At 35.3% G+C, this 24,079-nt stretch overlaps 1 protein-coding gene across 1 annotated transcript in view; it reads left to right on the top strand.

Moving 5' to 3' along the window:
• DNAH6 (dynein, axonemal, heavy chain 6) overlaps positions 1-24,079 on the top strand; it is a gene marked incomplete at its 3' end in the record, with an annotated part of 288,388 nt that overhangs the window by 35,105 nt on the left and 229,204 nt on the right. Inside the window, exons 5-11 of the mRNA XM_011974268.1 lie at positions 1,318-1,585; positions 4,331-4,465; positions 4,555-4,675; positions 5,351-5,480; positions 6,950-7,118; positions 9,997-10,113; positions 14,328-14,528. Of these exons, the coding sequence (XP_011829658.1) occupies positions 1,318-1,585; positions 4,331-4,465; positions 4,555-4,675; positions 5,351-5,480; positions 6,950-7,118; positions 9,997-10,113; positions 14,328-14,528 (1,141 nt within the window). The remainder of the gene's footprint in view (positions 1-1,317; positions 1,586-4,330; positions 4,466-4,554; positions 4,676-5,350; positions 5,481-6,949; positions 7,119-9,996; positions 10,114-14,327; positions 14,529-24,079) is intronic.

The raw sequence follows: 24,079 nt of genomic DNA, 5'->3' as shown, positions 1-24,079 counted from the left end.
TCTCTCTGAAAATATAAAAATTAGCCAGGCATGGTGGCGGGCGCCTGTAATCCCACTTACTCCAGAAGCTGAGGCAGGAGAATCTCTTGAACCCGGGAGGAAGAGGTTGCAGTGAGCCGAGTTCACATGGCTGCATTCCATCCTGGGCAACAGAGTGAGACTCCATCTCAAAGATAATCATATTAATAGTAGTAGTAGAAATAAATGGAATGGAATGGGATGGGATGGGATGGGATGGGATGGGATGGGATGGGATGGAATAAAATAAAATATAAAATGACCGTGGACTCCAGGTTCAGAATGTAGAGCCAAGGACTGAAAGATGTGGAAGATAGCTGATTTTCACTGGAGTGTTCCTGTCTAATTTCTCTGCAGCACATGTAATTTTTGCATAGTTTTAACACAGAAATAATTTAGGGCTTTGTTTTTGCCCTTAACCTTTATCTTATTTTACTAAGCTCTCCTAACAGAAACATTTTAGAAAAATATTGTTTTCCTAAATTCCTAAATATATTTTAATAAGATGCTGTATCATATTTCACACTTGTTCTATTACTGAATATTTCTTGCATTCAATATTTCAGCATTATAACTAAACTTACAGAGAATATCGTTTTGCTGTAGGAAAAATTTTATTTTAAGCAATTTTAGAGAATCAGCCCTATTTTCATTGCTTCATTTCTTTCTCCTATCCTTTCTTCTGTTTTTACTTTGTTCTTGCTTCTTTTCTTTACTTGATCAGTTTTCTGTTACTCATACAGTTGAAAAATGTCCATGACAACAGTTGAAAGAGAAATATGATGAACTAAACAATTTATCAATAATAAATATTTTGTTGGTGATAAATTGGGCATATAATATTGGTCTTGATTCTTATCTCACCTAATTAATATTTCCTTACTTTTACCTTTCTCATAATTCTGTCCTGACTTGATAGTGTAAAATTCTTTTATGCTATTAATATTGAATAGTTCCTGAAGAGTTAATAATAGATAAAAATTTGGCTCCAGATAGTTTTAATGTAGAACTATTAAATTTTAATAATTTATAGTCAATTCATTTTAATGTAAAAATCATGTAACTGAAATCATCAAGCATATTGCCACAGTTGTGAAATCTTTATAATAAGCCCAACTTGTTTAACTCATTTTCTGGAGTAATATATTTAATCTGAAAGTAGTTGGTTAGAATTTTTTAACTTTAAATAATGTTTGCTTTCCAGAAATGTTTTATCTCTGTAGAATAAAAAAGTAATGCAATTGCTTCATTTTGTATTGAATACTTTATTTATTAGTCCCAATTTTTATTTGTTTATAGAGTTGTAAGTTATGAGAACATCAATAAAAATGACTACTATACTATTAGCCAAAGGGCAGTAACACACATTTATAATGAAGACATTGAATTTATAGAAATTGATCGATGGGAACAGGAATATCTATATCACAGAGAACTCACTAAGATTCCCATATTTTCACTGTTCCGGAAATGGAAGGCTTTTAGTGTGTGGAGGAAGAATGTCCGCTCCAAGAAAATCACCGGATGTCGAAAATCTCTACAAAAAAATTTGTTCATTGTTAATCCTGTATGTATTTATCATTCATATTTTAAAATAATTACTTACAAAAAAAGAAAGTGTGAATTTATTATAGCTGTTGGTATAGACTGTTCTTGAAATCAAATATTTTATATTCTTAAGAGAATTCCCAGTTTTCATCCTGTATTGTCATTTAGGAGTCTAGCAATCTAGGGGTGTTTCTACATTTTAACTAGGGTTGCAAAATGCAAAAATAGAAGAGAGTTGGACAGGTCCCTTTTGATTAGAAGTCACCTCAGAGTTTTTGGATTTGTGATCCCCTTTGTTATTGATTAGGAAAGTTATATGTCATTTTGAGCAGAGTAGGCTGGTAACCTCTATTACTTCCCCTCATCTTTGAGACACTCTAGACTTTATAGTCCAAAATAAGTCAGGGCCTTGTTTTCATGGGTCAGTACCTCCCAATATATCATACGTTTCCTTTACAATGGATTCATACTGTAGGAAAATTTTTAATATTTACTTTGGACAACGGGGCAATCATGAAAACAAAACTGTGAAAAAATGTGTGACCATATTTAAAATTTCTATCTATTGAATTTCAACTTGCATTAGAAGTTTCTTATTTGGCCCCTAGAAATAAACTGCAATCATCATTACCGTCACACTCAGAGTTCTGGTCCTCAGCTGTCTATTTCTGTGATAGTATCCCAAGTTTGCTTTTAACTAGTCATTTCCTTCACTTTGCATTTAGTAATATGAAAGACTGTTATCAACATGCCAGTCACACAATAGGAAAACATTCAAGGTCTCTGGCTAACATAAACATTAGTACAAGACAAATATATAAGATAGACTATCTCAAGTCATCCATTCCATTGTGCATTCTGAATTGTGAAAAAATATTCCAGTCCTTCTTGACATGAAACTCAAATTTCATTAAGGATCCATCAGTCATTTGAAGTTCTTTTACCATCTTTCATCTTTTACCATGTCTTGAACACTACATATATCATACATGTGTTGCTAGGTATGTAAAATAGTTCATTCTTGATTTGTCTTCTATCAATCCTTGAGGCATGTTCTCTTATTGTGCTGAGAGTTTTCATTCTGTGTCCATCATTCATACCAGTGGTGTTTCAGCCTTTATAGTATCTTCTCTTAAATTTAGTCCCAGCAGACTAGAAAGCTCTCATCCTTTTAAGCAAGGATTGGCCTAAATAACAGAATCATTGCAGTCATTTAAGTATGTATTAAATGCTGTAATCACCCACACACTTACCACTAGTCTTATATTTATAATTAGTTAACTAGGGCTGATTCCCCTAGAAAAGGTTGAAGGGAGACATACTGTCCTTGTTTTCTTTTTATGATTTTTTTTAAATAACCAATTTTGTTGGCACCTGTGCCATATCATTTCCTTATAACAGTTTTGATATATAATTTACATACCATACAATTCACACATCGGAAGTACACAATTCTGTTATTTTTAGTATATTCACAGAATTGATCAACCATTACCATAGTCAATCTTAGAATATATGCATCGCTCCAAAGGAAACCTCATTACCCTTTAGTGGTCACTCTATTTCTTTCTGACCTTCCTGTCCCTTCCCCCAATTATAGGCAACCACTAATCTACTTTCTATCTCCATAGACTGGCCTGTTCTGTAGATTTCACATAAATGGAATCATACAATACACTTGGCTCTCAGTGTCTTGGGGGACTGGTTCCAGGACCACCCCAGCAAATACCAAAAATCCACAGATGCTCAAGTCCCTTATATAAAATGGCATAGTATTTGCATATAACCTACAAACATCCTCGTATATACTTTGTCATCTCTAAATTACTTTTAATACTTAATACAATGTATATACTATGTAAATTGTTATTATACTATATTGTTTAGAAAATAATGACCCAAAAAGTCTATTCATCTTTAATATGGACACAAGCATTGTATACCCTACTACATTTTTAATCTACAGTTGGTTGAATCCATGACTGTGGAACCCGAGGATACACAAGGACTGTATGTAGTCCTTTATGACTGACTTTGTTTATTTAACATAATGTTTTCAAGGTTCTTCTTCTATGTTGTAGCATAGTATTTTTAAAAGTTGGCAAATTATATTGGATATACCTATTTTATTTGTCCATCTATTGATGGATATTTGGATTGTTTCCACTTTTTATCTATTATGAATAATGCTGCTATGAACATGCATGTACAAGTTTTTGTCTAGACATATGTTTTCATTTTTCTTTGGCACGTACGTAAGAGTGGAATTGCTGGGTCATTAGCAACTTTATGTTTAACCTTTTGAGAAAACATGGAGCAGTTTTCCTAAGCAACTTGTTACCCAATAACAATTTAATGTTAAATTTGACTTTCTTCTGTGTCCTAGCCTCTTAAGTTAATAGATGGGCCTTTCCATTATCATTATAACTGGACATTGTAAAGTACTTAAGGTAACACCCAGTTTTCTATTACTTGCCCTCAATTCCTTAAATCACTTGCCGTATTCCTTAAATAGCTGAAAGGCATGTATGTGTTTTCAAAATCAAAAGAAAGGAATTCAGACAAATTAAATCTGATAATTCAAGGAATACTTTTAGAAAAGAGTTATAGAAGTGATCTTTTAACGTATGTATTTTGTAATTGTAGCAAAAGTTCACACACAGAGGTGTTTATTATCCTTAATAACCATTCTTGCTTTTTGAATGTTTATACTTTTAAAGTACAGAATATTTTTACTAAATAATAAATTCCTATTTTCATTCAGCATTTGCGACCAGCTCTTCTTAAAATAAATGAATTGTGTTATTATTTGAGTTTTATGGGACTCTGTTATATTGAAAAGTGTCACACGTACACCCTGCAGGAATTTAAGGCCGCACAAGTCATACGGCTAGCAGAGGTAACAAATTTTGTCTATAAGAATCAAAGCTTTTTTCCCTATTTTTGATACTTCAGTATCACTAACTGTACATATTCAACAATATCTAGGTGACAGAACGCCTGGGAGAATTTCGAAATGAGGCAAAATATGTAGTCAGAAAGGCTTGTCGATTTGCTTTGCGTGCTGCAGGATTTGTTCCTGATGACTGTCCTTTTGGACCTGTTAAGGGTATGAAGGGGAAAGAACCTCAAAATATCAGAAGTAGTGGCTTTCTAAAATTTCAGCCCTTTTTAATTTTACTTTTCTTAAGTTTAAATAATGATTCTATGTTTGAATTGTTCCAAACATTTGATGGATGTTATAAATTTAATATATTTTGTGGAAGGGAGGGAAATAGAAAATACTGCATGTTTCTCCCATTACTCCTGTTTGTATATAGTATTTCTAAACTGCATACAGAATCTTGATTAATAAGTACTTTAGAGTGGACTCAGCATCTCTCTGCTTAAAGGTACGTCCAGTCTACTAGCACATACAATAGGTTTGTTAAAATTAAGGGACTGGATTGACCTTAGGATTGACTCGGTTGGCATGTACTATAAAGGATGACTAAATAATAGGTAGAAAAGGAGGGTAAAGCTGTTCCTAGGAAAGACGTAGCATAGTAGGCAGATCAAATCCTGTTAATGAGAATGTCAGTAAACTGTCTACAATCTTGTTGAATTGAAATCCTTTGATGTAAACTTATTTTGGATAATTGGGCTGTTTTGCAGGTTTGAAATGCTTCATGTACCAAAATATTTTGTTGTTTTTGAATTTTATTTATCTTTTCTTTGAATCATATTGAAAGAGATGGAACTTTTATACAAGTACACTTGTTGTTGTGCCTTCTGTTATTCTTAGATTATCATAAAATGCAGAGCAGTATAAGTTTCATTAATATGCCATGGGACTTGCCCACTTATGGAGACTCTGAGAAAATGACGTATACAGAACAGGCCAGCAAAAGGCATCATTGCATGAGGCTGACGTGGTAAGACTATTCTCATTTTCAAGTAAAATTGTAGTATCCATCTTAAGCTTCATTAAACATTAAACCCCAGAAAGTGATGAGTATGTTAATTTGCATAATTGGAGTAATCATATCACTATGTATATCAAAGCATCATGTTGTATACCTTAAGTACACACAATAAAAAATTAAAATGAAAAGTGGAATCTTTTCTAGGACCTAAGTGATGTCTCACTTGGAAAAAAAAATGGAACCCTTCACCACATTGTTCATGAATGGTGATGAGAAATTTGTGGGACATGGTAACCTGAATGCACGGCCCAGAGGACCCCCTCTTCAAACTGCCACCAACCAAAGCAGCTATGGGACCGTGAGCTGGTAGAGACAGAGCATGAGGCCAAGACCAAAAGCTCCTCTTTGATCTCTCTGGCTTTGTTTCCCTCTGGCCCAGCCTGGGCATGGAGACTTGCAGTACAGCAGGCTGTGGCAGAGAGAAATCAGGCACACAGATTCATGGACCTCCTCAAGTGGGCCTGGAGGACTTGCTCCATCTTTTTGGTCACAAAAGAACTATAGGCAGCTGCATAAGTTCACAAAGGTGCACCCAATCCCTAAAATGGTATTTACCACTGGGAGCCAGAGAGAGAGATATCCCTCCTAGGACCTTACCAGGGGACTCTCATTAGCACTAGCTCTGACACCTGCTTACCCAACTGGATCTTGACCTTGACTGTTCCAGAATTTGGATTTCCCATCATTCTAAAACCTCATGTCTTTGGAACTCTAAAATACTGATTATTGTTATTCATTCCTCACAGACTTAATCCAACTTTTGCAGTTATGTAAAACATCTTAACGGTATCTCAGTTTATATATGAAAATATCTGTGTAGCAACAGAAATCAGTGAATCAGTCTCTGAGGCTACCATAGTGGGCCTAAAAGTATTAGAGTCCTTAGAGCTCCACTTGGGCAGAATAGAACTATTCTAAATGTCTTGCTGACTCAGTCTGCATTCTAAGTAGGCACTCAAGTAAGGAAACATAAAATTCAAACCTTTGGGTTAGCAATTGCCATCAACATTTATTCAATAGCAAAAATTTTACACTTTTACTATTAGAATGCAAGTTACAGATGTTGTATGCATTGATTTCTCCTTTAAAGCATCTTTTAAAAAAATTATGGCCCTTTTAGCTAGATAAACTAGATGCATTTTCCCTAACAGCTATATTACTCATTAAATATTCTATTGAAAAGTTAGAACATCTAACTGAATTAATGCTACATATTTGAATATATTTGTGTTTTAAAAGGAAAAATATCTAAGAACAACTCTTCTGGACAATACATATCTGATATTGCAGTATAATTAAATGGAAATTCAAGGAGAAATTATGATATTTTACATTTTAAATATTTGCTTTAGAGGCACTGTCAAAAATATGTAGTGAATATAAAAAACTGAAGTTGTATTTGTTTTTTTCTTTTCAAGCTTTATTCGTCTAAACGACTATCTAATTGAGAACACAATGCATGTCTTAACCGTAAATGCTGTTAATTCGCTTTTGAACCATCTCACTGACAAGCTAAAACGAACACCTTCAGCAGATGTCATTCAGAAATGGATTACTGAAGAGAAGCCTGAAGTCCCTGATAAAAAGGTATACTCACACAAAATTAAGAATATTTTATTGGTCAGCATTTATTGAGGAGCACAAACTATGCTCTATGAATAATGCTATTCTCTGTGCACTAAAAAAAGAGAGAAATGCATAGAGCAGCGGCCCCCAACATTTTGGACACCAGAGACCAGTTTCATGGAAGACAATTTTTTCTGCAGACTCTGGGGGATGATTTCAGGATGAAACTGTTCCACCTCAAATCTTCAGGCATTAGTTAGAGTCTCATAAGGAGCATGCAGCCTAGATCCCTCACATGCACAGTTCACAGTAGGGTTTGGGCTCCTACGAGAATCTAATGCCACCACTGATCTGAGGGGAGGCAGAGCTCAGGCAGTAACGCTCACCCTCTGCTCACCTCCTGCTGTGCAGCCTGGACCTGTACCTGGTCCATGGCCCGGGGGTTGGGGACCCCGGGCATAGAGTATTTCATGTTATAATCAAAGTCTACAATACACATGAAATGGCAGACTGAAAATCAGCATATCAACAAGTATCTAATAATAGAGTAAAAATCCACCATACTGAGAGAAAGTTCCTGTCACAGGAACTTGCTAAAGCTTACTCATATGTTCATTGACATATTTCTTAAGTACCTACTCTGTGCCAATTCCTGTGCTGGATGTTGAGTAGATAGTGGTGAAAAGCATAGATAGGATCTTTGTCCCCCAAAGCTTATAGTTCGTGGGGACATAAATGCTCCTTGTGGGCATAAACTGGCAGGGAGAAGCAGGAAAAGTGGTATAAATAAAAGAGATAAACAATAGTTTAGAGGTGAAAAGAAGCAAATTACTGTGCTTTGAGGGAATGGCCTTTTATGAGGATGTTGATCTTAAAGACACAGAGTACTTTGAGAAGTTTGGATGAAGTAGTACAAATTCGTGCATTCCAGCATAGCTAAAAGAAAGATCATATTATCTCATATTCAAATTTCCAGTAAGTTTTGCCCTAGCTCCATCCTTAGTACTAATAGCTTCCTTCCAGAATACCTACATGCTCACCTGATTTCATCAAGGTGAGCAAAATATGCTCATCTCATTTCATCTAACTTCCTACCCTCACAGCTTAAGTCTCCTGCTCCACAGAAACCTAATTATACAAGACCTGTTGCTTTCAGCCTTAGTTTCCCTTTCTTCCAAAAGTTAAATCATAGTCATGTACTCCTTTTCATAGCTTTCTTTCCTCCCCTATTCTGAATTTCTCCTTTTTATAAATAGTATCAAAATTTTAAAAGTCACATTTATTTTTCTATTCTAAAAGTAATTTATGCTAAGTGACAAAATTAGGAAAACACAGAAATATACAAAGAAAAGCACCTTTACTACCCAAAGATAATTACTTCAAAGGGAAAAAAAGATATACTTTCCTTACTGCTTTATCCCTTGCATCTTCCTCTTAGCAATACAGTATTATGAAATATTTCCCGTCAACATTTATTTTTCCATGTGATATTCTCACAGAGAAATATACTCTTGTAAATAATTTTCAATTATCACATTCCCACTATTTCAAATAATGCTGTTAAAGGGTATCCTTGTCTATACATTTTTCACACATTTCAGATTTTTCCCCTTAGAAAAAAATTCCTAGATGTGAAATTGAGTCAGAAATATGCACATTTTTAAGGCTTTTGATACATACACACTGACATATACTCTCCAGAAAGCTTTGTCAATTTACAGCAATGTTTAAGAATGAGCATTTAGGCTAGGCATGGTGGCTCATGTTTGTAATCCCAGCACTTTGGGAGGCCCAGGTAGGTGGATCACCTGAGGCCAGAAGTTCGAGACCAGCCTGGCCAGCATACTAAAACACCATATCTACTAAAAGTACAAAATTAGCCGGGCGTGGTGGTGGGTGCCTATAATCCCAGCTACTCAGGAAGCTGAGGCAGAGGAATCACTTGAACCCAGGAGACGGAGGTTGCAGTGAGCTGAGATCGCTTCATTGCTCTCAATGAATTGCTCACTCTTGTTGCAACAAGAGTGAAACTCCGTCTCAAAAAAAAAAAAGAATAAGCATTTACCCATATGCGTACTAAATAATATTACCGTTCATTTTAATCTGCATCAGTAATATACAAAGTGGGATATCACTGCCTTCAAATGTTGTATTCTTGTAATTATGACCCCAGGGCAGGAATAAAGGCATGAGTCTAGGAATCAGAAATATCAGAGTTTGAATTCTGGTCTGCCACCTACTAGCTAGTATGATCTGGATGAAGCATTCTACCTTCTCCGAATCCCATTTTCATCCTATGGGAACAATAAGGGAACCTGTTTAAGAAGATTGGTGTGGGAATTACACAAATACCCAGCATTGTGCCTGGTGCACATAAACTCTCTGCAAATGTTGTTACTGAATAAACTATTTTAAGGAAGAGAAGAATAAGGAGGTGACTTCATCATTTCTATTTTGCTTTCAAGAATTCTCAGATTATGTCCTTTGCCCATTTTTCTACTTAAGTATATATGTATTTGAATATATTTCTATGTAAAGATTCATTAATATATTATTGGCATATAGTCCTATTAAGTATATCAACTATAGTTTTATTAAAATATTATCAACTTTTTATCTGCTATATACATTATTGATATGTCTTCCTAGTTTATTGTTTACCTTTCCATTTTGTTGGTAGTATTTTTACAAGGAGAAAAGGTTTAAATTGTTATGTAGCCTTTCAATATTTGCCTTTTTTTCTTTCTGTTCTTTATTATTCTCTGAAACACTTTCCGCATGCCAAGATTATGAATTCAGCTAATTATATAAACTTCAGTTTACATGTCCCTTGTTTTTTAATTTTGTTTTAGACCTTGATACTTGTGTCTTTATAACACTGTAAATATACTCATTTCAGGGGACCCTTGTGGTGGAAAAGCAAGAAGAAGATGAATCTCTCATCCCCATGTTTCTCACAGAACTAATGTTGACGGTCCAGTCACTTCTCTTTGAGCCTTCTCTGGAAGACTTTCTGGTGTGTGTTTTTCATGTATTACTCACATGCAAGCACCTTTTTGGAAAATGAAGCAGCTATTTTGCTGTCAATTGATTATCAGAATTGCAGTTGTCACTACTCCAAGATGGTCATGAGAAAGAGAGAAAGCATTGTTTTGTCACAGCATTATAGCTATATATAAACTATCTAAAAGTTTAGCACATTATCTTTAACTTGAGTCAGATTAGAGGCTTTGTAAGGTACAGGAAAACATTCTATACAAAATTTAAAAGCGACTATAGGGATCCCTTTAAGAACAACTCAAGAGATCACTCTGTTGTGAATACCTTTTCCTTTCTTTCCCTCCCTTCCTTCCTTCCTTCTTTCCTTGCTTCCTTCCTTCCTTCCTTCCTTCCTTCCTTCCTTTCTCTCTCTCTCTCTCTCTCTTTTTTGAAACAGGGACTCACTCTGTCACCCAGGCTGGAATGCAGTGATGTGATCTTAGCTCACTGCAGCCTCAACCTCCCAGGCCCAAGCAATCCTCCCACCTCAGCCTCCTGAGTAGCTGGGACTACAGGTGTATGCCACCAGGCCTGGCTATTTTTTTTTAGAGATAGGTCTTTGCCATGATGGCCAGGCAGGTCTTGAACTCCTGGGCTCAAGTGATCCGCTTGCTTCTGCCTGCCAAAGTGCTGGCATTGCAGGTGTGAACCACCATGCCCAGCCTGTAAATACCATTTTTGAAATCTTTTTAAAGGTATGCTGGATCCTAGAGAATTTTGTTGTCTTAGTTATCTATAGCAGTGTAACAAGTTACCACAAAGTTAGCAGTTGGAAACATCCTTCATGAATCATCTCAGTTTCTGTAAGTCAGGAGCTTCACTGGCTACTCAGATTATCCTCTATTTCAAGGTCTTGGTCTCCCTCAGACTGCTGGAAGAATTCAGCTCTAAGCAACTGTAAAGACTGAGATCCCCATTTCCTTAAGGGGTGTCAGCCAAGGACCACCCTACTTAGGTCCTAGAAACCATCTGTAGTTCCTTGCTATGTGGCCCACTCTCTCAGCAGCTTACAATATGGCTGTTCACTTCTTCAAGGCCAAATGGACCATTCTCTTAGGAAGGCCTCAATCCCTCTTTTAAGGGCTTTCACTTGATTCAGTCACATCTATCAAGGGTAATCACTTTTGACTAACTTGAAAACAACTGAGTTGGGCCCCTGCAATATCCCCCCCACCTTTGCCACATCACATAACCTAATCATGGGACTGGCATCGCATTATATTCACAACTCTCACCCACACTCAAAACGAGGGGATTGAACAGCATGTGTATACAGGAGCAGGAATTTTGGGGGTCATCTTAGAATTCTGCCTCCTATCTTTGCATAGGTGCATAGGTTAGTAAACCAGTCAAAGTCTGTATCTTCTGTTGTTAGCTGCTGTACTCTGATTCAAAAGCACTAGTAATCAAGATCTCTAGATTTTAGTCTTGGCTTTACAATTAATAAGCTATTTGACTTTGGGAAAACCACTTCTGTGGTTCAGTTTCTGCATTTATATGATGAGAAGGCATATGAGTTCTAGCGTTGCTTCCTCTTCCAGCAGTCTATGATTCTGTAATTTATGGGATAGGCAGTTTGAAGGCATTTACAATGATAAACAGACTACTGAGGTCCCTGTGATTGGAAGCTCGCTCAGGAGCTCCCATGCCAAGAGGCACTGGACTCTCATGTCCCCTCCTGGCCACAAGACTCATGTCCTTCACATGGGATGCAGGTGTCCTGGACTACAGATGACAAAAGGAGGCTCTCTCACAAGCAGCTGGCTGTCTTTTACCCCCAAGGGGAGGGCCTCAAAAAACTGAATACGCTTCCCATTTCCTATTACAGGACCCTGTTTCCCACATGGGTATTTTTAACTTCTACATATGAAACATACATGGCCAAGCTTTGGGAATAATTAACGTGCTTGTCCATCCATACCAAAATAAGATTTTATTTCATATAACCCAAAAATCAGACAATAGAAGTATAAATAGGACTATTATTCATAAATTTTCTATTTTTTCACTACAATTTTAGTCATTAGCCTTAATCATTCCCAATGATTCCAAACACACATACATACAGAGATTAATCTAAAGGAAAATTATATACCTAAGTCATGATCTCTTACTTTGCTCTTGCTTAGGTTACCTATGGTTTCCTAACACTTGATTCAATATATACTTTTGAATTCTAATATTTCTTGCCGTGTGAGACAAACCTCCCATTGCATTTGATTCTGTTTACTGCTTCTGCTAATTGAAATAGACTCCTCCTTTGGTTTAATTGAAATAGACTTCTCCTTTGGTTTAATTGAAATAGACTCCTCCTTTGGTTTCTATTTCTGTAGCAACATTTTTTCCTTCTCAGTCATCTTTCCAAGAGCCTCTTTTATATCTATAGATCCAATACTTTTCTTTTAAGTCTCATTCATGGTCATCTGGAAATCTTCACCTGAATGTCCCACAGTTAACTTCAATTCACCAATATGAATGGAACTTATCAATTTCTTCGAAAACTTGCTCCTCCCTCCCTGTCTCCATCTCAATGAAAGGTGCCCAAGCCAGCAATCTGGGAGTTCTCCTAGATGCCCAGATTTCCAAGCCAGCAATCTGGGAGTTCCCCTAGAGTCTCCCTTACCTCCTTGAGATCAGGTCATCAGTTCTTGTGTGCTGAACCATGGTTGCACCCACTCTGCCACTCTTCTCCATTGGGACCTCATCATCTCTCTTCTGGCCCGCTGAAATAGTCTGCTCTCATCTGCCTGCCTCTTTCCCTTCTAATCCATTTTCCACATTGCTGACAGCAAGATTATTCTCATAAGCAAATCTAATCATGTCCCTTTCCTGCTTAAAATTTCTCCATTGCCTGTAGTAGCATCTCTCACAAGATGTTCTGTGAGTTGTTGATAAGTATTCCAAGACAAAGGGGGTTGTGATATACATTTGTATATTAACAGATATAAAAAATCCTGTTTAGCAGGTCCTGAGAAAATTCCTGTTTAACTTCGTGTAACTCAAGATTTCTTCTCAAATTTACCTTGGAAGTTGGGACCCTTTATCCTCTGGGTAGTCCCCAGTCACAGTTTGGGGATTGCTGACCAATGGGCTAACACTGGCATCATGCACAAGGCCTTTCATGAAGGGGCTGACTGCGTCTGCAGAGTATCCTCCTTCTGCACTGCAGTGCTGATGCTCCAGTACCTAAATGACTCACCTGCCTGCCCCTTGGGTCCCACACACAATGACTTAGCAAGGATTATACTGTTGTCTGATATACTTGACAAGCTCCTCTTCATCTTTTGAGACTCATTTAAAGACTTACCTTTTCTTTATCTCATTTTCTCTAATTAGACTTTATATTTATTATAAATTACAAACTAAACATGCTCATTGAAGAGACTTTGGAAAACACAGGAAAAGATTATTAAAATAATCCATAATATTATGTACCAAAAATAAAAACCCATTAACATTTTTATATGCTTCTGTCCAGTCTTGTCTTAGTGCATACTGATATGCTGACATACATAATTACCATGAGGTTATCTACAGAGATAGATATAGATACATATTTACATTGAGATAATATGATATACCAGTTTTATATCCTGCTCACTCTCTTTTATTCAAACTTAACATTATATCACAAGCTTTTTCTCATGTCATTAATTATTTTTGGGAGATGCCATTTTGTAAGGATATGTAATTTTCCATTGTATAAAGGCACCAGAACTTATATAACTATACTTCTACTTTTGAACACTTAAGTGTTTCTCTAGTTATTAATACAAGAAATACTGCAGTGATTGTCCTTGCACATAAATCTTTGTTTACATTTCTATTTTTCCCATAGATTAGCTTTCTGGAATATAAATTACTACTCAAAGAATATAAACTTTTAACCCTCCCTTTAAATTTTCCCATAGACTTCCTTGGCTTTCCTTCCATTGTGACCTGCTAGTGTTTTGTTCACACTTCAAATGTAGAACTCATCACCATGTGTTGCAATTATTTTGTCTCTCTCAATTAGAAAACATGTGTTCTGAAGGTAGGGCCATGTCTTTTGATTTGTCGTACACTCAGAATCAGCACAATACCCAGCCTGGTTGAATAAGTTATTCTTATTTATTTTAGCATTTCATAAAATTCAAAAGAATTTATAAACATGCGCATTTACATTTATGTTTATGCCTTTCTCGTTGACAGGATGGTATTTTGGGCGCAGTTAATCATTGTCAAAACACTGTGTTATCAGTTCCTAATCTCGTGCCTGATTCGTATTTTGATGCTTTCACCAGCCCTTATATTAACAACAAACTTGAAGAAAAAACCTGTGGAACTGGGCCAAGTTTAGCAGCAGTATTCGAGGATGATAAGAATTTTCACACAATTATTTCTCAAATAAAGGTATATTTACTCTGTCTAAAACTATTTTATAATATTCTCAATTTTTGTGAAATTAAGTAATATATATTTTTTCTTTCTTATCTCTAAATGTTCTGTATGTGAAAATTGGCATGTGCCTAATCTCTAAATGGTAAAATTTGAAAATAATATTTGTTCTCTAGAAATTGTCCTGTTGAGCATGAAATAATTTTTTAAAAGCATTAAAATAGGGCCCGGCATAGTGTTTTATACCTGTAATCCCAGCACTTTGGGAGGCTGAGGCAGGCAGATCATGAGGTCAGGAGATAGAGACCATCCTGGCTAACACGGTGAAACTCCATCTTTACTAAGAAATACAAAAAATTAGCCAGGCGTGGTGGCAGGTGCCTGTAGTCCCAGCTACTTGGGAAGCTGAGGTAGGAGAATGGCGTGAACCTGGGAGGCAAACTTGCAGTGAGCCGAGATCACGCCACTGCACTCCAGCCTGCGTGACAGAGTGAGACTCCTAAAAAAAAAAAAAGGCGTTAAAATATCTGGAGAAACAGTTACTTATCATTAGCGATCCATGTGCACGTGTTTTTGGGAAAGTAATCCTGGCTGTTGAGGATGCTGAAACACAGTCAGAGCCAGGGTGACTCACCAGCCAACACAATGTCTTTTACTAAAGTCATTTTTCATTACATGTTTAATGTTTTATTAAAACAAAAACATGGTGTTTCACTATTTGGGGCCCTTTAGAAAATAAATATAATGGCATCTATCCATAGCCACTCAAATGCAAGCACTAACTAAAGCATGCTTGAAGACTTTGAAAATAGTATTCTACACATAAAAGTTTTATCTTAGTTGTCCCAATTTTTAGACTCAAAAGCACACTTACCAAGGTGATTGACGTGAGAAGGTAAAGAAACAAGCATTATTCCTTGACTTGCTTCTCTCCTACATTTCTGAGTAACCTAATCTCCTGTGTGGAAAAATAGGAATGCGGCCCTCAAAATACTGCAAATATCTTTTCTTCTTGACACCAAAATGATACTGTAATTTTCAAACTTAAAATTTACCCATTTGTCAGTCATAAATATCCGTTATATATACATTCCTATGTAACTTAAAATTAGCATAGTGTTTCAATCTCTTTATTCATCAAAATATGGTTGTAACTGTCATGGTATGATTTTAAAAGCAAACAACATTTTCCATCTACTACTGTCTCTGCTTATGGTGGAATTCTTATTCTCAGCTACATTATTTTAAATCATCAATTCAAAAGCTGTAAGCTCCTGCCATGTTGGTTTGGCCTCTTTCATAATTTTAACTTTGCAAATTGACTTCATGTATGTTCTAATTCTAAAATTTCATCCTAGATTTTTGTGTTTTTTGCATTAATACTTATACTAAGGAGGATATTCCACAACCTTATTTCATTTACTAACTACCAGATTTTCTGGTACCAAAATAGTTTTCTGATTCATCAACTTTCTCTCCCTTAGACAATTATTTTTTTAAATTATGACTATAACATTTGTAATTAAAAGTTATATTTTCAATTCAGAGAGCCAAGGATAATTGCAACTGTCTAAATATGAATCACCCACATATCTTCCAAAATTAGTAAGAACCTACAAGAAAAAGAAATAAAACTAAACAAAATTTATACCCTTAGGAAGTAGCTGAAAGAAAGAGAATACCCAAGTGTCAAATTACCTCTGAGAAGAAAAATAAACACATACACCAATGAGCTTTCTTCCTCATGCTCCTGCCACAGCCTTTGCAGACAGTGAGGCCAGTCCTTGGGAAATCTACAAAAGAGAGAAGCAAGGAGCTAGCAGTTAATCTAAGAAGCTGAGGTTAATCTAAAGTCACAGCCAGAAAGAAGCCTATCCTACATGCAAAAATGATTTTAAAAAGTCCTGGTGTATCAGAGGACTGACTACAGGAAGGAGACTTAAAAGTGAAGGCTACTCAAGATTCCATTAGTTCTGGGGGAGGAAATAAGGTTAAAAATAAAAATTAAAAAGTTTTAAAAATTTCTAAAGAAGATGAGGCATTATATGAACATTGGATGGTGCAGAGAAAATGAAGCAACTACTGAAAATGTAAGTTCTGTAAAACAAAAAAGAACCTACTTGGGACGCTGAGGTGGGAAGATTACTTGAGCTCCAGAGGCAAAGGCTGTAGTGAGCCAAGATCATGCCACTGCACTCCGGCCTGGGCAGCAGAGCAAGACTCTGTCTCAAGAAAAAATCAAATAAATGAGAGTATATCCAACATTTTTCCTGTCACCATAAAATAAAATAAAACATATTTCATTTTGCTGCACTGAGAGAACAGAATGCTCTTGAACTAAAAATCGTATAAATCACCCAATCCCTGAGCTAAAGAAATTAAAATAGGTTAACTACATGCAAGTCTACTAACAACCATGAAGCAAAAACAACACTACACACTGAAGTAAATATTCTCAAAGAAGCATTCAAATATACAAAAAGCCACAATGAATTAAACATTAAAATTTAAAAATATAAATGGAAGGGAAAAAAGATGAAATCATCTCAGAAATGAAGACTAAATTACACAGTGCTCAAAGGAGAATAAGGTCAAGAGTTTAACATGACTAGAAGAATGATGGGAAACCAAAGTAATGAGTATAGAAGAAAGATAAGAAAACAACCAAGAGAATGAATGAAAATAAGATCGAGAAATCAGTAAAGTGGTTCAGAGAGAAAATAATTATAATGGAAGACAGGCAAAGAAGAAATAACATACATATAATTGGTGTGTCTGTAAGAGGAAAACAAAAGAAGAGGATACAGCAAACATTTATTTTTAACTATAGTTCAAGAAAAGAAAATTTGAATGTATATATCGAAAGGGCCTACAGGGTTCCTTGGAAAATTACCCACAACAATCAACTATGAGATATAGCCTTTTAAAATTATTAGATTTTAAGGCTAAAGAATTTTTCTGCAGGTGTTACAGAGACAAGAGAATTAGACTACCATCAGACTTCTCAAAAACAACATAAGAAGTAAGGCAGTAATGGAGGAGCAATTTAAAAAAAAAAAACCCCATGGAAAGAAAATGTGCATCAAGAATTGTATCTAGCCAAGCTAGTCTTTTAAGTATCAAGGCCATACAAAAATAGTTTTCAACATGCAAGAACCCAGGGAATTTGGTACTCATTAGGAATCTACTACACGATGAGTTTCATCCAGCTAAGAAATAACTTTGGGGGAAAAAAGCTGATGCTGATAGGGAACATTTAACATATTTAATTGTAGATCTATATGAGCCTTTAAAAAAAGATAGAGACAAGAATAGGAAACTAGTATATAAATGTACGTTCTAATGAAGTTGAAATAGTGCAACTTTAAAAATAGAGAAGGAAGAGAATAAGAGAAAAGTAGAATAAGGTTATTGATTAATGTACAGTTAATAGGCTGGAATTAAAGAATATCAGTAAAAACCAACAAATCAAAGTATGAAAGGTTAATAAGGAAACAAGTGACTAATGGTATTTTTAAAAAATATATTGTCACTCAGAGAAAGAAAGAAAGAAGCACACATACAACCATAAGACACATAGAAAATAATATGACCAAGTTGGGACCAAATATATCAGTAATGTGATGAATATAAATGAGCTCAATTCATCTATTAAAAGAAAAAGATTTTCAATTTGGCTCCCAAGGCAAGACAAAACAATATTCTGGATACAAGGGAGAAATCCAAAACAAAATGATTCAGAAAGGTTAACAATGAAAAGATGCTCAATGTTGTAGGGGCAAATGTAAACAATAAGAAAATGGTGCTTGTAATCCTATGAGTCAGGGATCCTTAATGCCAGATGCTATGATTTGCTAAGAGACCTCACAGGACTCAGTGTATAATTTTACTCATGGCTATGATGTATTATGGTGTAAGGATATAAAACAAAATTAACAAATGGAAAAGGCACATGGGATAAAGTTCAGAGGAAACCAGGCACAGCTTCCAAGAATCCTCTCCAGTGGAGTCACACAGGAGGCATTAATTCCTCCAGCAGTGGATTTTGACAACACAAATGAAATACCACCTAGCAGGGAAGCTCATTAGAGTCTCAATAATGAAGGTTTTATTTGAGGACTGGCTTCTTTTCGGTACAATGATATATTTTCCTTTGGGTATTGATATGGTTTCACTGTGTTCCACCCAAATCTTATCTTGAATTGTAGCTCCCATAATCCCCAAGTGTAGTGTGAGGGACCTAGTAGGAGGCAATTGAATCATGGGAGCGGGTTTTCCCGTGCTGTTCTCGTGATAGTGAATAAGCCTCATGAGAGCTGATGGTTTCATAAAGGACAGTTCCCCTGCACATGATCTCTTGCCTGCTACCACTTAAGATGCACCTTTGCTCCTCCTCTGCCTTCTGCCATGATTGTGAGGCCTCCCCAGCCATGGGGAACTGTGAGTCCATTAAACCTCTTTTTGTTTATAAAGTACTTAGTCTTGGGTATGTCTTTATTAGCAGTGTGAGAACAGACTAATACATGTACATACCCAACAATGGGATTGCTGGGTCAAATGGTAGCTCCGTTTTAAGTTCTTTGAGAAATCTCCAAACTGCTTTCCATAGTGGATGAACTAACTTACATTCCCACTAATTGTGTATAAGTATTCCCTTTTCTCCATAGCCTCCCTAGGTATGGAGAAATAACTACTATTTATTAGCTTTATAATAGCCATTCTGCCTTGTGTGAGATGGCATCTCATCATGGTTTTGATTTGCATTTCTCTGATGATTAGTGATAATTAGCATTTTTTCATATGTTTGCTGGCTGCTTGTATATCTTCTTTTGAGAAGTGTCTATTCATGTATTTTGCCCATTTTTTGATGAGGTCATTTGTTTTTTTGCTTGTTGATTTAAGTTTTTAATAGATTATGGATATTAGACCTTTGTCAAATGTGTAGTTTGTGAATATTTTCTCCCATTATATAGGTTGTGTGCTTATTGAAAATTTTTTTTGCTGTGCAGGTGCTCTTTAGTTTAATTTGGTGTCACTTGTCAATTTTTGTTTTTGTTGCAATTGTTTTTGCAAACAACCAACAATTCTTTGCCAAGCCTGTGTTGAGAAGGGTATTTTCTAGGTTTTCTTGTAGGAATTTTATAGTTTGAGATTGTACATTTAAATCTTTAATCCATCTTGAGTTAATTTTTGTATATACTGAAAGGTAGAGGTGCAGTTTCATTCTTCTGCATATGGCTAGTGAGTTATTCCAGCACCATTTGTTGAATAGGGAATCTTTTCCCCATTGCTTGTTTTTGTCAATTTCATCCAAGATTAGATGGTTGTGGGTGTGCAGCTTTATCTCTGGGTTTTCTGTTCTGTTCTATTGGTCTATGTGTCTGTTTTTGTACCAATATCTTGCTGTTTTGGTTACTGTAGACTTGTAGCATAGTTTGAAGCCAGGTAATATGCTGCCTTTAGCTTTGTTGTTTTTGGTTAGAATTGCTTTGGCTAGTGGGCTCCTTTTTGGTTCCATATGAATTTTAGAATAGTGTTTTTTTTTAATTCTGTGAAAAAAGATGTAAGTAGTTTGATAGGAATCGCATTGAATCTGTAAATTGCTTTGGGCATTATGGCCATTTTAACAATAATGATTCTTCCAGTCCACGAGCATGGAATCTTTTTCCATCTCTAATTTATTTCAGCAGTGTTTTGTAGTTCTCCATGTAGAAATATTTTACCTCCTTGGTTTGGCTGTATTCCTAGGCATTTCATTTTGTGTATATGTGGTTATCATAAATGGGATTGAGTTATTGATTTGAATCTTAACTTGACCATATAAGGTGTATAGAAATGCCACTGATTTTTGTACATTTATTTTGTATTCCAAAACTTTACTGAAGTCATTTATCAGTTCTAGGGGCCTTTTGGCAGAGTCTTTAGAGAATTTTAGGTATAGAATTATATCATCAGCAAAGAGAGATCATTTGACTTCTTCCCTTCCTATTTGTATGTCTTTTATTTCTTTCTCTTGCGTGATTGCTGTGGCTAGAACTTCCAGTACTATGTTGAATAACAGCAGTAAGGGTGAGCATCCTTGTCTCATTCTAGGACTCAAGGGGAATGGTTTCAACTTTTGTCCGTGCAGTATGATGTTGCTGTGTGTTTGTCATGAATGGCTCTTATTATTTTGAAGTCTGTTCCTTTGATCCCTAGTCTGCTTAGGGATTTTATCATGAAGGGATGTTGCATTTTATCAAAAGCTGTTTCTGTGTCTATTGAGATGATCATATGATTTTTGCTTTAAATTCTCTCCATCTGGTGAATCACATTTATTGATTTGCATATGTTAAAACAGCCTTGAATCCCAGGAATAAAGTCTACTTGTTTGTGGTGTATTAACTTTTTGATGTGCTTCTAGATTCTGTTCACTAGTATTTTGTTAAGGATTTTTTGCATCTATGTTCGTCAGGAATATTGGCCTGAAGTTTTCTTTTTTCATTGTGTCTCTGCCAGATATTGGTGTCAGGGTGATACTAGCTTAGTATTCAATAGAATGAGCTAGGAATGAAACCTTCCTCTTCGATATTTTGGAATAGTTTTAGTAGAACTGGTACCAGTTCTTTGTATATCTGGTAGAATTTGACTGTGAATCCATCTGGTCCAGGGCTTTTTTATTTTTATTTTTTTTGGTAGATTTTTTAAATTATTTATTCAATTTCTAAACTTGTTACTGGTTTGTTTGGGGTTTCGCTGTCATTCTGGTTCAGTTTTGGCAGGTTGTATATTTCCAGGAATTTATCCATTTCCTCTAGATTTTCTAATTTGTGTATAGAATTATTCATAATAGTCTCTGAGGATCTTTTTTATTTCTCTAGAATCTGTTGTAATTTCATCTTTGTCAATTCTGGTTGTGTTTATTCTTTTTCCTTTTTATTTGTTAATCCAGAGTCAATTGTTGGAGTGCCAGGTTTAAGTCTTCAATTTCTTTATTAGTTTTCTGCCTCAATGATCAGTCACTGTTAGTGGGCGTGTTCAAGGATCCCACTATTGTTGTGTGACTGTCTATGTCTTTTTGTAGGTCTAGAAGTAATTTTATAGTAAATCTGGGTGCTGCAATGTTGGCTGTGTATGTATTTAGAACAGCCAAGTCTTGTTGTTGAATTGTACCCTTTATCGTTACATAATGCCCTTCTTTTTCCTTCTTAATTGGTGTTGGTTTATCCTCTATTTTATCTGATATTATAATAGTGACTCCTGCTCTTTTTAGTTTTCCATTTTCATGGTAGGTCTTTTTTCATCTCTTTACTTTCAGCCTATGGGTGTTGTTACATGTGAGACGGTTCTCTTGAAGACAGCAAATCGTTGAGTCTTGTCTTTTTATCCAGCTATCCTCTCTATGTTTTTTACGTGGAGCATTTAGACCACTTAACTAACCCCACATTCAGGTTTAGTTAAAATTGATAATTTTTTAGGGAAATATATTTACTGGAATTGTGCACATTAGAAATAGAGCTCCTACCAATATCCACAGAAGATATACAGAAAGTTACCAAAGAAATACTCTACAAAAAGCACCAGGCCCAAATGGGGGAAATTTATCAAATCTCCAAAGACTAGATATTCACAATGCCACCTCAATTATTCTAGAATATTGAAAATGGCTGATAGAAAATGCTTCTTTCATGATAGCAGCAAGAAAGTAATATAGTTAGGAATAAATTTAATAAGAAATGCTAAAAACCCATATGAAGAACACTTTCATGTTTTTAAAAAAATCTTCTGTAAGACATAAAAATAGGCTTGGAAAAAATTTCTTAAATGGGATGACTCAACATGATAAAGATGATTTTTCTCTCTAGGTTAATTTATAATTTTAATACATGCCAATAAAAATTTCTTAAATGGGATGCCTCAACATGATAATGATATTTTATTCTCTCTAGGTTAATTTATAATTTTAACACATGCCAATGAAAATACTGACAAGTTTATAATAAAGCTTATATGCATAAATAGACATCTAAGAATAACTACCAAAATGTTGAAAAAAGAAAAGCTATGAGGAGTACTATACTGCCCAAATATTTAATATAAACACTCTATAATTAAAAGAACATGGTACTGGCACATGAATAGCTGTCAGACCAGTAGAATAGAATAGACACCAAAGTACATATGGAAATGTATAAAATATATAATATCTGAAATCACTGAGACAAATATGAATTTTTCATAAATGTAGCTGGTACAACTGAATGGCTATTTGGATAAAGATACAATTAGATCTATGGTTCACATTCTACACACCAATATATAGATTAGGGATCTGAAAATAAAATAAAACTGTAAGTAAAGATGGACAAATTCTTTTATGATTTGTTCATAAAAAGGGTTATCTAACTATGACTCAAAAATCTGGATGCAAGAATAGAATGAATTGATAAATTTGATTACACAACAAATAAATCTTTTGCAAAGAAAAATTTAAACAAAGTAAAAATACACTTATAAACAGGGAGAATCTATTTGTATTACATATTACAGCTAAGGGCTAATATTTCTAATACTAGAGAGAGGGGAAACCAAAACTAGGTAGAAAAATGGTCAAAACACATTCTTCACAGACATAGAAAAAAAACTGCTTTAAAATGCATATGGAACCAAAAAAGAGCCTATATAGCCAAGACAATCCTAAGCAAAAGGAACAAAGCTGGAAGCATCACACTACTCAACTTCAAACTATGCTACAAAGCTACCTTAACTAAAACAGCATGGTACTGATACAAAACAGACATGTAGACCAATGGCATAAAATAGAGATCTCAGAAATAAAACTGCACAACCATCTGATCTTCAACAAACCTAACAAAAACAATCAACGGGGAAAAGATTCCCTATTTAATAAATGGTGCTGGGAGAACTGGCTAGCCATATGCAGAAAATTGAGACTGGACCCCTTCCTTACACCTTATACAAAAATTAACTCAAGATGGATTAAAGATTTAAATGTAAAACCCAAAACTATAAAAATCATAGAAGAAAATCTAGGCAACACCATTCAGGACATAGGCATAGGCAAAGATCTCATGACAAAACATCAAAAGCAATTGCAACAAAAGCAAAAATTGACAAATGGGATTTAATTAAACTAAAGAACTTCTGCACAACAAAAGAAACTATCATCAGAGTGAACAGACAACCTACAGAATAGGAAAACTTTCTGCAATCTGGGCAAAGGACATGAACAGACATTTCTCAAAAGAAGACATTTATGTGGCATATATATATTAAATAATATGTGGCATATATATATATATATATATATATATATATATAAAAGCTCAACATCACTGATCATTAGAGAAATGCAAATCAAAACCACAAAGAGATACCATCTCACACCACTCAGAATGGCAATTATTAAAACATCAAGAAACAACAGATAATGGTGAGGCTGTGGAGAACAGGAAGGCTTTTTACACTGTTGGTGAAATTAGTTCAACCTTTATGGAAGACAGTGTGGTGATTCCTCAAAGACCTAGAACCAGAAATACCATTTGACCCAGAAATCTCATTCCTGG

This window comes from Mandrillus leucophaeus, unplaced genomic scaffold (assembly GCF_000951045.1).
Source record: "Mandrillus leucophaeus isolate KB7577 unplaced genomic scaffold, Mleu.le_1.0 Scaffold1433, whole genome shotgun sequence".
In the NCBI taxonomy this organism is placed as follows: domain Eukaryota; kingdom Metazoa; phylum Chordata; class Mammalia; order Primates; family Cercopithecidae; genus Mandrillus; species Mandrillus leucophaeus.
The sequence above is the reverse complement of the archived record's forward strand: the minus strand, read 5'-3'. Positions and strand labels throughout refer to the sequence as shown.